Here is a 12,482-nt window from a genome sequence, read left to right on the forward strand (position 1 = left end):
AGTTATTCCACCTGCACCGCCGGTGATTTTGAACCCACCCGGTCAGTCTGGATTGTACTTGGGATGGAGACAAAAATATTGTTGCTTTATTTCACAAATATATTGTAATTTCAGGAAATGCTAGCGGATTGGACCATCGTATTTCTAGTAGTCCACCGCCTTCGACCCCGTTTGGAAGTAGTCCCGTGACAACGAATTCTTTTTTCTCATCGTCGTTGTTAAATTTTGGCCATTCATCCTATCAACAGCAACCGCAGACCGTCAATGGAAACTGTGCGAATTCGATTTCATCTCTCACATCCGCTCTGGCTAATATGTGTAAGTTCAACGTTGAAAACTGTTCCTGTTGTATTATTTTCATTATCATTATTATGTTTTCTGTTTTATTGTTTTGTTTCGCTTTTAAGCGTTCAATCAGAATGCTGTTGGCATACAGCCGAGGAGAGATTCGTTTTCTCAGCAACCGTTTGCGATGAAGCCGTCCAACACTGCTGCTGCTGCTGCAGCAGCAAGCGCAGTTCCGTATTACAACTCGCCCACAATGAGCATGTTCAACATGAATCAGAACGGTCCACCGCCCGGTATTTGGGGAAGCAGTTCGCCGAGCTTGTTCAGCATGCGAGCCAGTAAGCAATTGACTTGACGGTTTTTTGCATAATTTACTTGTTATCTGGGTTTGTCAAGGTTCGAACGCCGCAACGGCGAGCTTGTTCAATACGGCTCTTGTTCAGCCGAACGGAAGCTTGTTCCACTCGATGCAATCCCAGCATGCGCGAACAAAGCTGGCACGCCATGTATTCCAGCGCGACCAGGGCAGCAGTCATCGTAGCAGGTTGTTGGAAGATTTTCGCAACAACCGTTTTCCAACCTTGCAGCTACGAGACGTCACGAATCACGTCGTCGAATTTGCCCAAGACCAGTACGGATCTCGGTGAGAAAATGGAACCACGAACCAACAGAAACAATATGATATATGTATATGAAATAATATATTATTTTTATTGTAGATTTATTCAACAAAAATTGGAAAGAGCCAACATGCAAGATCGGCAGATGGTCTTTTCTGAGATAATTGAATCTGCTCAGATGTTGATGACTGATGTGTTTGGCAATTATGTAATACAAAAATTTTTCGAATTCGGTACTGTTGAGCAGAAGAATGAACTAGCCCGTGTGCTACGGCCGAACGTGCTTGCGCTCGCATTGCAAATGTACGGCTGTCGTGTTATTCAAAAATGTCTCGAAGCAGTCGATCATGAACAGCAGGTGGTTTGGATAAGAATGAAAATCATATTATCAATGAATATCAGTTGTTTTTTTTTGTTTTCAAGAGAGAAATTGTCAAAGAGCTTGAAGGAAATATTCTGAAATGCGTGAAGGATCAGAACGGCAATCACGTCATTCAGAAAATCATCGAAACTGTCGATCCGAAAAGTTTGCAGTTTGTAATCGACGCTTTTAAAGATCAAGTGAGTAATGATGATTGAGCGATGAGATGATGAGAATGTGAGATGTGGTGGTGTATTTTTTTATAATTCAATTTTCAAAGGTTTTTGCATTGTCTACACATTCTTATGGTTGTCGTGTGATACAACGAATTTTGGAACACTGCATGATGGAACAGAAGAAACCAATACTCGAAGAACTGCATCAGCATATTAAAAGTTTGGTTTGCGATCAGTACGGTAACTATGTTATTCAGCACGTTCTCGAACATGGTCAAGCCGAAGATAAAAGTCGTATTATCAAAGAGATGCGCGAAGAGATTCTCCGTTATTCTCAGCACAAATTTGCCAGGTAAACTTTTGTATAAACAGAAAAATAATTACCAATCAATTCTCATCATATATAGTTCATTATTTCTATGCAAATATCAATAATTTTTCAATATTTTTTCAAAATACATTCATACATACATATATTTGTTTTACATGATAGTTTTTGTCGTTTAAAATTTTTTTCTTTTCTACATGTATAGCAATGTTGTTGAGAAATGCGTTTGTTTTGCAACTGCTGAAGAGAGGAACTGTTTGATCAGTGAAATTTTGAATTGCAATGACACTACAGAGTATGATGATGCTTTTTTAAAACTGCTTAATTTAAGCAATTTTAATAATTATATCCATATATATATATTTATAATGTATTTTGTTTTGTTGTTTGATCAGCACCGGTGTTGGAAATTCTGGAGTACTTGTCGCCATGATGAAAGATCAGTACGCGAATTACGTTGTGCAAAAGTTGCTCGACGTGGCTGATCCGTCCCAGCGGAAGAGATTGATGCAAAACATCCGACCGCACGTGCCACAGTTGAGACGATTCACATATGGAAAGCACATTCTCTGTAAGTTTTTCATTTTCTTCTATTTGTTTTCCTATTTTGATTATATCAATTATGTATGATTTAAAATATCAGCATTTGAATATGTGTAGTATATATACTTATATATGTATTTTTTTGTATTTTGCAGCAAAATTGGAAAAGTATTTTCAAAAGCACAACAACCCACACACTCCACAAGCAGCTGGTGACATTACTGCCAGTTAATCGATCGATCATGTAAAAACAGTGATCTATCTGTATGCTTTTCATTTTTCATTCATCAAGATAAATGCGTTCAGTTTTGAATGTATTATATATATATATATATATATATATATATATATATATATATGTGTGTGTGTGTATGTACATTCAAAAATGCACGTTATTTATTTTCTACCGTTCTATAGATTTGATTTATTATTAATTTAGTTTTTGTTTTTTTTAATGTGTTCTTGCTTTTATGTTCATTTGTTTCGATTTTGGTCTGCTTTTTTGTTGATGTCTATTTGTCGGACTTTTAATTTTATAGGTTCTACTTTTGCTTAAATTGCAATAGCTAGTTGTTGCTTTTTCCATTCTTACCAAACTGTGACTACGTTGCACGTTGTTTATTATGTTGTTTATGTTTTAGTTATTTTATTTTTTTAATGTTTTAAAATTTTTTTGTTTTTTTTTGTTTTTTGAATGTTCTAAGAAATGTTTAGATGTGATTGATAAAAGTACTTGTTACTTTGATTATATTTAATATTTTTGTGTTATCTGCAAGCAAAAATTATCTCGATGCATATTTAACAAGCATCCACATGTCTGCCTAAGCACTTTTCTAATATATATATATGTATAGTTTGATTAATTAATGTTGTTCTATACTGCTTTTTGTAACTGAATTTCTGTGAGCACATTTTATCCATTTCAGCATTCTATTTTACTCGCAGCAGTAGTTGTTCACTGTGTAAATTCAGCATTCAAATTGATGTCATTACAGTACTATATTTTAATTGTACACAATCTTTTTTTGCATATACTGCACCTGTGAAATTCTATATTTCTATATACCCACAGTTATATTATATATGCACATATCCTGTGAATGTGTATGTGAAAAATTTAGGTAGGAAAGAATTGTGAATGAATGAATGTTTGTCTGTCTTTCTCATCTGCAGAGAGGCTGAAATATTTATCATTGCATTCATATCTTTTTGTACTGTAATTTCATGCTAATAGCTCCTGTGAAGTAATAATACACATTTCCTTTTATTTTGTTTTTTAAAGCAAACTGCTGATTGAACATGATTTTTGTGAGAAAATAAAAGATGAAATTGATCTCACAGTATTTGATTTCCTACTGGTTATTGATTGTGTACATGATTCTGTGCTATTTGTTTTTTTGCTTTTTTCTTACCGTCCATTGCTTCAAAATTAATTATGGCTCGATTTTTCCGCCAGCGTGATACGATGTAGTGAATGGAATTAGAAATGTGATCATTATGGTACGGTGAATATTAACTGTTCAGATGGGTATTTCGTAGATTATTTGTGTAGTATATTTAATAAACTGTTTTTCTCTGTCTTTTTACATTTGACTTTCTGCAAACTGCCGTGAATTTTGCACATCACTGTATACAGCAGAACAGTATATTGAAATTTTTTGTTCATATTATAACATTGACATCTACTTTTACAATTTACGATTTATGAAAAGTTATGTTGATTTCAGTATTAACTGCTACACATTGTACATTGTTGTATTGTTGCACTGGTCCTCCGTCTATTCGTTTCTGCCTTTGCATTTCTACACGTTTGGTGCTTTTGAGTTCACTGATTGAATTTAGACTGATTTAAAGTGGACTTCATAATTCAAATTCCAAAGAAGAAAGAAGTATCTGCTTTCATAATTATAAACGAAATCAATGCAGCAGTACGGCTTGTAATGGTAGTGTAATGTTTGTATTATTGCTTTTGTTTGAAAATGATCCAAGAATTAATTGTCCACCATTCATTGATCTCTGTCAAGTAGCTTGAAACGTGATACAAAAATTTGCACTGTCTATTTCACTGTCCAGTTGTGTTATAGGAAAGTTGTCATTTTGTTGAAAGATGGTTTCGAGAAACAAATTTTAACGCTGGTTTACCTCCAAGCTAGCAAATTGGTAGTTGAATCCGTTTGTTCCAAAGCAAACTTCATCATGGTCAGCTGTCGATAATGCGCAATGAATGATAATTATTCGGCTGAACTGGTGGAGGAGTTTTCCTGCAGAAATTGCAGATGATTCAAAAAGCCTTCGTCAATGATACAGAAGAATTGTGCGTATGTTTTATTTTCTTTCATTTTTCTACACCTTTAACGCCTGATTCACAATCTGATAACACTGCTTTGTGCATTTAGTTAACTGTCCGTTTTTTGTTTAAATTTGTCAATACTTTTTTGTACATCCAGAGGCTCAACTGTTGCACAACAGAATTTACTTCAAATTACTGGCATTATTATTATTAGTAAGTACATTTTACTGATTAATATACTAACGTCTGACGAAAAAACACCGAATAGTTATTACTTGCCCGCCAATGAGTGTCATTCTAGTTTCAAGCGTTTATTCTTGTATAATTGACGTTCATTTTCATTTATAGCTCTTTGTAGGATGCGTTTCTGCAGATTATATGGAACTTCTACCATTCTACTGTGCATTGCGACAGTTATTGAAAGCAGTGGCATAATCAACAGTGACATTAATAAATTATAACTGCGATATCTCTTTTAACATTCACTGTTTTATATTTAGTGATGCGACAGTAATATTACGAATGGGATTGCCAGTATCGTTGAAATAATTGGGAAACAAGTTAAATATCACGTTTTGCGATGCAGTATTGCACATAATTGGAAAACATAAATAGTACAAACAAGAGGACAACATGCACTGTAATACAGTGGTAAGATACACACTTTGGTGAACAGACTGAAATTGTTCTTACGTCATTAAAAGTTATAAGAAATAAAACGGTAAAGAGACAGCGGTGAAAACGAACCCATTTAACGGACATTGCTTCAATGAAAACGGTAAGCATCACATTTGCAGCTACGTTTATGGAAATTATTTTCCTAACTAACTAACGTAGTAACTAACAAAACTTCCCACACCACTATTGACATTTAAAAAGTTTTTTTCCATTTTTGCGGTTCATTTTTCAAAAATTTGTTTTGGAGTTATTCGAGACTTTTTCTGTATAAAGCACTTTCTTACGAGGTATTTGGAAAACTGATAAATTGATGAATTTACTTTTTCAGATGCGAAAACTCAGTAGGCAGTATCTACAACCGCTAAATAATGTTATGCCTTCAAGCACTTTGAAAGCAGCTTAGTGCCTCATTTCACACTGCGCAAACATACGTGCAATTACAAAGAGGTCAACGAACTATACTTATTATTATTATTATTAACTAACTTTATGCAAATTTAATGACGAACACTGCTGACGGCATTCATTCAAAGTTCAAAAGCAATTTATTATATATATAAAGCCAGGTTTATTATTTTTAGGCGATTATTATATGAGTATTTGCTAATGAAGAACATTCTCGTTACTGCGCCGGGTAATTTGCTCATTTCTGCTGCTTCACTTCAACAAATACCAGCATTGATTCGAAATTATAAAAGCCTTCATATTTCATCATCAACATCCCTGCTATCAGGTAAGCCGTTTTGCATTTTTAGTGTTCAGTTTTCGCTTTTCTTCTTTCTTAAAACGCAATATATAAAACATTGCCACTTTTCATAGAAATTCATTTATAACTTTTGCGAAGTGAAACTAAAACTTCATCATCTCTAATAACATTCAAATAGCAGACGACATTTTATTAGATTGTTTTTCGAATTCCTAAATAAAAAGTAAAAAATTGTAGAAAAACCTGGGAAGTAAGTTATAATCAAAGGATTTTCACTTTTCACCACTCTTCAAAAGCGATTTTGATGGTGATGACACATCAGATTTATTTAAATTGAAATTATTTAATGTTTTAACAACAAACCCAAATCAAAATTCATTCATTTAGTATAATTTAGTACAATATAACAAAATTGCATTGTTTTCTTGTAAATGTAGCACCCAGATGTTTTGAAATTCTGTATTTTGTGAAATTCAACGAGTTCTCTCCTAAAGAAATGCTAATTTGATTTCTTTTATTTATTAGGAAAGTTTTTCATGTTGTTTTCATATATTTGAGTTAATTGTTTTGCTCAGATTGATATTTTGCATGTGAAATAATATGGTAGAATGAAAGTTAGATGTTTCGGTCGTTTTTATGAATTCAGCTTCACAGGTATTTAGGTGATTTCAGTCAAATAAATTTGCATGCTAATGCGTTTTCATATGAGTAAAGTCATATTATGAAATGTGTAAATAAGAACGTAACAGCGTTTACGAAATAGATTAGTAAATAAAGAGCAACCTGCAAATGCATTTTTCAGAACTGTTAATTGAAAATTCAATTTTGTGCAAATTTTCATTCATCAATGAAAATAACTGTTTCAGCTACACTTTTAGAGATGTTTCATGATATTTTCGAATGAACTGTAGTATATCATAATTAGGTACATAATTTATGCTCAGTTCAATGTACAGAGAATTCTTGAAATGAAATGCATAAGTAGAAAGGCAGCTCTTTCCTATGTTCCATGATTCTGGGATTTTCGCGCGATTCTGAATCGCGCTGGAAAGACAGAGCTTAATAATAGATAATATTCATGAAATAAATCACTGATTTACAATGAAAAGCTTTTTCTTCATAGTTCTCAAAAAGGGCAATTGTGTCATTGTACTGAAATAACAGTTGAGTATTTTCTACATTCTCTTTTATATTTCCTGTAATACAAGTTGCTGATGCGACAGATCTATTTCATCATCTTGTAGTTTCTATTTTGTTGATAAGTACTCTCGTTCTTGTGCACTTCAGCCGACATTCCTACCCTCGAATATTCAAATTGTAATCTGTCCTATCATGCCCAATATCTTTGAAAGCGAACTGTGAAATGTTCTGCTATTTTACTAGTATTATGAAGACAGATAGTATATAAATCAATGTGCATGTTCTCCATCCTTTGGAACCTGACGTTACCTTCCCAGCTATTGATTATATTGACAGATTAAAGGCAACGCCTTATTAGTAAAGGTGAAAGTTGATTGAATGATAACGATTCAGTTTATAACAACTTTCACTCCCTACATCCCACCTATTCTCCCTCCTTTTTTCCCCGCATTCATTATTGCCTTCCCCTCCCAATAAATGAGAAATATTACTTGCTCTAGAAGACACCAATAAGAACCGGAATCATGCTTATCCGTTGAACAGAGAACGTTTAACCGTGGTGACTTGGGATAAATCTTAGTGTACTTTCTCAGTGTTATCGACTGGAAATGCACACTCATTGTACTAAATCCTAAATGTCACCAGCTCTTGAAGCTGCCTGCTTTTTCTCTGAATTGATACAGTTGCCAAGCACTCCTGCATTTATTGTGTTTACAAGTGTGTAGACAGCTGCTGCTATGTTTTAGCGTTCTCAAGCATTCACTTTCTTCCCTGGGATATCTCTGTCATGAAGTGGGGACAATTCTTTACAAACCTTGGCCCATTAACTGAAATCAGTATTCCGTTTTTATCCTTGAATAAACTGAACTCTGAAAGTCCTTTCTGTATGTGACTCGCTTGATTTCCTTGAGCAGCCATGTTAAATTGCACTCTATGATTCACAATATGAAAATCTATAAGTTTAGCAATTTATTTGTCCATTGATTTTATCAAAATGTACAGCTTATACATAATTGCGACGTAACGAATAAGTCGTTCATTGGTTCTTCTTTTCATGGACATTTTTTTCTATAGATGAATTTGAAGCTTAAATTTATTTTATACTTGGTTGAATTTATTTTTTTGTCATCTTTACTTGTGCATTACTCGTAATTAATTGTAATTGTCATCCGCTACAGCAGATATTAATTCATTGAAACAGAAAATGAATACTACTTTGGAGATTTAAATCTGCTTGCTTTGTTTAGAATTAGCATTTAATAATTTCTGTAGTAATGTTTACAATAAAATTTCATTAATGTTATTTAATGTTTTACAAATCTCAGAAATGTTTTCATTTTCTATACTAATTTCAGTACAAGCCATTTAATTATTATCCATATACCTTAGATTGTAAGACAAATATTATTCGAGTGATATACTTTGTTTGTTCTGTCCAACGTTCAAGCAAGTAAATTCAGCAACGCAATAATAGCATTTCCGGTTATTTTTAGTGATTTGCAATGCTTCAGGTTAATAAGTGTTCGTTTCATCTAATTTTAACAAAAGAAATTTGCATAATAGTGCTATTTTACTTAATAATGTGCAGTGAGTAAATAAAAACGTAATAAATTTCATCATGTTATTAAATAAAATTGTTCGCTATATTCATTTTACTGTGCTATTACTGCATTCAAATTAGGTTGTTCCACCGGAGACAAAGTGGTTTATTATTTGCATAGTTTACTCAGCGTTATATGTTTAATCAGAGTACTTTGTACACATTCAGTTATTCAGTTTATGGCTATGGCAGCACGAAGGGGATCGACTATAATTCCGCTCTTCAGTGCTATCAGTGAATATTAGGTAAGTTATATTATGCATAGTGGTGGTGTTATGTCATGCATGTCATTTGTATTACTCTACTAATATGGTGATTGGGAACTAAAGGGTGTCTCTAACTGTATTATTTTTTCTAAATTTCAGCTACCTCAGATGCTGAGGACAGAGAAGTACGTATTACTGTTTTTTATTTTGAGATGACTACACTAATAAAATTCACTTTCAGAAATTCACATCACTTCACGTTTATATCAAGTATTATTTAACAGCTATATTATAAAAAGTAAGTGAAGATGATCAGTTACTCATCATAATAATTTTGAAAAGTATTTTTGATTATTTGATTCAAGATTCCTTGTTTCCGTGCCATTTCTAACTTGGTTGTTGAATGCCGACGGAAACGGTCTGACAAATAAACAGACAGCCGCTTATTTTAGGTTCTGAACGTTACGGTTTGTCAGGTAGCTTGATCAGATGATGACGGATTGATTCGACAAACGGTAACAATCGGTAAAGTCCTCAACAGAACTCTGCCAAGCATATACTGCATGCTTAAAGCACAATCGGCCCAGCCTTTAAAGCTTCGTTCCGAAGTTACGGATCCGTTTGCTCACTTGCCTTCCCTACATTCTCCCATAGCTTTAGAAATTTCTTCAAACCACATGCTGTAGAATACTTCAAATGGAATGTTTCGGTACATGATTGATTTCTTTGCTTATGCATAACAAGTAAGTAATGCATGAATGTTGCGTACAGTATATATGATCTGAATTGAATTGCAATAACTTACATGAAACCGCCATATTATAAAAAGTAATTGAAGACGAATAACAGTGCATCATAATAATTTTCAAACGCAAATCATTTTGTCGTCTGTTTTATTTCTCCAATTTAACTTTGAAATAATTTTCAGGCTATTACAAGAAATGCAAAAAATTCATGACAATGGATTACACTTTTGCTATCAAAGAGTTGTTATGTCATTACCGTAGTAACCCAGTGTTACTTGAAGTTCATATAAACGTCACAATGAAGTTTTTCTTATCACTATATGTAAGAATGAATTACATATTGCTTATGATAGGAATAGAATATTCTACAACATGGTAACAGATATGGAATCACTATACATTCTCTCTCCGTGACAGTGGCGTTTCCTGCTTGTATTTATGCGGCTTGGCATATAGAAATTAGTAAGAAATATTAGATTTTTTTATATTTTAGCAATAGAAACAGTGAAACTAACTGGTATACAGCTATACAACTAAACAACTAACTGCTATACATAGTGAAAATGTGGCAGTTCGACTACGCATTTAGGTGTTACCAGTGTAGTATTTGAAAAACAGGTAAGTACTTATTTTGAAAATGATAACTTTAGATTACATCATCGAATGGGAGACTTATGTAAGTCCGTACTAGTTCAAGTTGATGTACAGAATTGTAGCGTAATGTTCTATGGTGTTGCGTATTACAAGGGGTGTAAAGTTATTCAGTAATAACAGATTTTTTTTCGCTTACAGATTTCATTTTGTGTTGGCCATGAAGACTACAGCGTTCACAATCCCATGTTTATTAAGTACAGAAATCTACACAACTAAGTACTAAGTACTACTACTACATATAAGTACACAAAGTAAGAATCTTCTCTTGAATTATTTAATGCGTAAAAGTTAGGGTGGATAAATCAGATTCTGAACTGAAGAAAACAGCTAATGGTAGTTTTTGAGAGGTTTTATTTTGGCATGATTTAATAGCTTTAATAGCGGATGGCGAGAAACGGTCTGTAAGGGTATACGGGAATTCTGGTAAGTACAGAAGATATCAAGGAAGGATACAAGGTAAATTTAAGTGAAGCGATGAGCAAGAGTAATAAAGACTGCTGATGTCGAACTGTGTCCGAAGCCAAGTGAGCCAAATGAAAAGAGCCAAGTGATGAAGCATTGGGAATCGAGCCATGCATGCCGTCTGTGTCTAGTAGGCACTCGCTATAACTTGTTGCCGCTAACATCCATACCTACAATCCACTTCCTGACCATCAGAGGTTTCACATGAATTGGCGGAACAAAAGCGATCATTGCAGTTGTTTATTCTGATGCAACGAGCCCATTTTATTAATTTTATTTTATCAAGTGCAAACTTGTTTTCTACTGTAATATAAATGCATCGGTGGTGCCGTGAGAAGGAAATGAAGTCCGCTGTTCTGCCTCTTCTTCAGCCGGATCCGGAACAAAACGAACGTCACCGACTGGTGAGGACTGTTACACTAAGTCGAGGCTTCAGCATTTGGTTGAGCCGTTTTTACTGGAGACGTTGAAAATAGAACTGTAGCAAATATTTTTCTCCTATATCAGATAATGATTTAGCTAGCCACATGATGATGCATGTGTAACAACCATGGCTGTACGGTGGCGTTGCTAATTGCAGGTCCAGCTGAGGCAGACGCAGAGCCGCGGCAATCCCGCCCAGTTCAAAGATGCCGCCGGCGAAAACCGCGGTTGTCTTCTGGCGACAGACCCGCATGACCCGACGTCAGAACTGAACTAGCCGTTGTTAAGCATGTCGTTCGGTCATTGACCCAATGGCTCTCCGGTCGCTGATGGTCCGTCGTATGTGCAGGTAACTCTGGTAAGTACAGAAAACAACACAGAATGATAAGTATGTATACAGGTAAGTCACGTGAGTAAAGAAGATGAGTGTACAGGTAAGTTTGGCAAGTACAGAAGATAACAGGAAATGATGCAGAAGATAAGGAGTGTACAGGTAAGTTTAAGTACAGAAGATGGGGTAAAACAGGTAAACACAGGTAAGTATATATCAGAACACAGGTAAGTAGATATCAGAACACAGGTAAGTCAAAAGTATAATCAAAAGAATGGTAAGGTAAGTCTACGATGTGTACAGAAAGTGGACAGAAGTTTAGTAGGTACAGAATATAGCAATTATAAAAAAGAATTTGAAATGAAATTTAGACCGGGTCAGCCTGTACGGATGAAAAATCTCCTGAGGTGACGCCCTAAAGCAAGACAAAATTTGCATAATCCCCCTGGGGGCAAATATTGTGCAATAAAATGCCTAAGGCGTAGCCTGGGGGGAATATGCAAATTTTTTACGCCCTGAGGCATAGCCTCAGGCAACGCCTGGGGCTAAATTTCTGAAAAATCGAAAATTTTTGAAAAAATGCCTGAGGCATAGCCCGAGGCGTAACCAGAGGATGAAACTTTTTTATGTATTTGCCCTTTCATATTTTGAAAAGGTTCATTTTCAAATCCTGAATGCAAATAGCATAGCTTCAATTGCCTGATTGTTGACCTAATTGGAATGGCCGAAATGATTAATACCCATTATTAACGAATGCGTAACCTGTTAAATAACGATAATTTAGAAGAAAACTCCAATTTGATATTTTCTTGCCCGTGAAGTTGACGGAAATGTTCTCTGTGGAGTAATAAATGAGTTGACGCATGTCACATTTCCCATAAAAACTTTTATAAAACACCCCCATGAAGAGAACCACAAAGTTGGTGCTTA

General features: G+C 34.5%; 2 protein-coding genes across 2 annotated transcripts; both read left to right on the forward strand.

Moving 5' to 3' along the window:
• Positions 1–734: 734 nt before the first annotated feature.
• Positions 735–2,548, forward strand: Tsp_04240 (pumilio protein). The gene is made up of 7 exons (XM_003375006.1): positions 735–931; positions 1,008–1,266; positions 1,332–1,469; positions 1,550–1,797; positions 1,979–2,037; positions 2,192–2,344; positions 2,472–2,548. Exons 1-7 carry the CDS (start codon positions 756–758, stop codon positions 2,546–2,548), a joined length of 1,110 nt encoding a protein of 369 aa, XP_003375054.1. The 5' UTR covers positions 735–755.
• Positions 2,549–10,245: 7,697 nt separating this feature from the next.
• Positions 10,246–11,006, forward strand: Tsp_04241 (conserved hypothetical protein). Its single transcript, XM_003375007.1, has 6 exons — positions 10,246–10,271; positions 10,333–10,438; positions 10,475–10,521; positions 10,629–10,672; positions 10,709–10,792; positions 10,822–11,006. Exons 1-6 carry the CDS (start codon positions 10,246–10,248, stop codon positions 11,004–11,006), a joined length of 492 nt encoding a protein of 163 aa, XP_003375055.1.
• Positions 11,007–12,482: the final 1,476 nt, after the last annotated feature.

Source organism: Trichinella spiralis, assembly GCF_000181795.1.
Source record: "Trichinella spiralis strain ISS 195 chromosome Unknown Scfld5, whole genome shotgun sequence".
Classification (NCBI taxonomy): domain Eukaryota; kingdom Metazoa; phylum Nematoda; class Enoplea; order Trichinellida; family Trichinellidae; genus Trichinella; species Trichinella spiralis.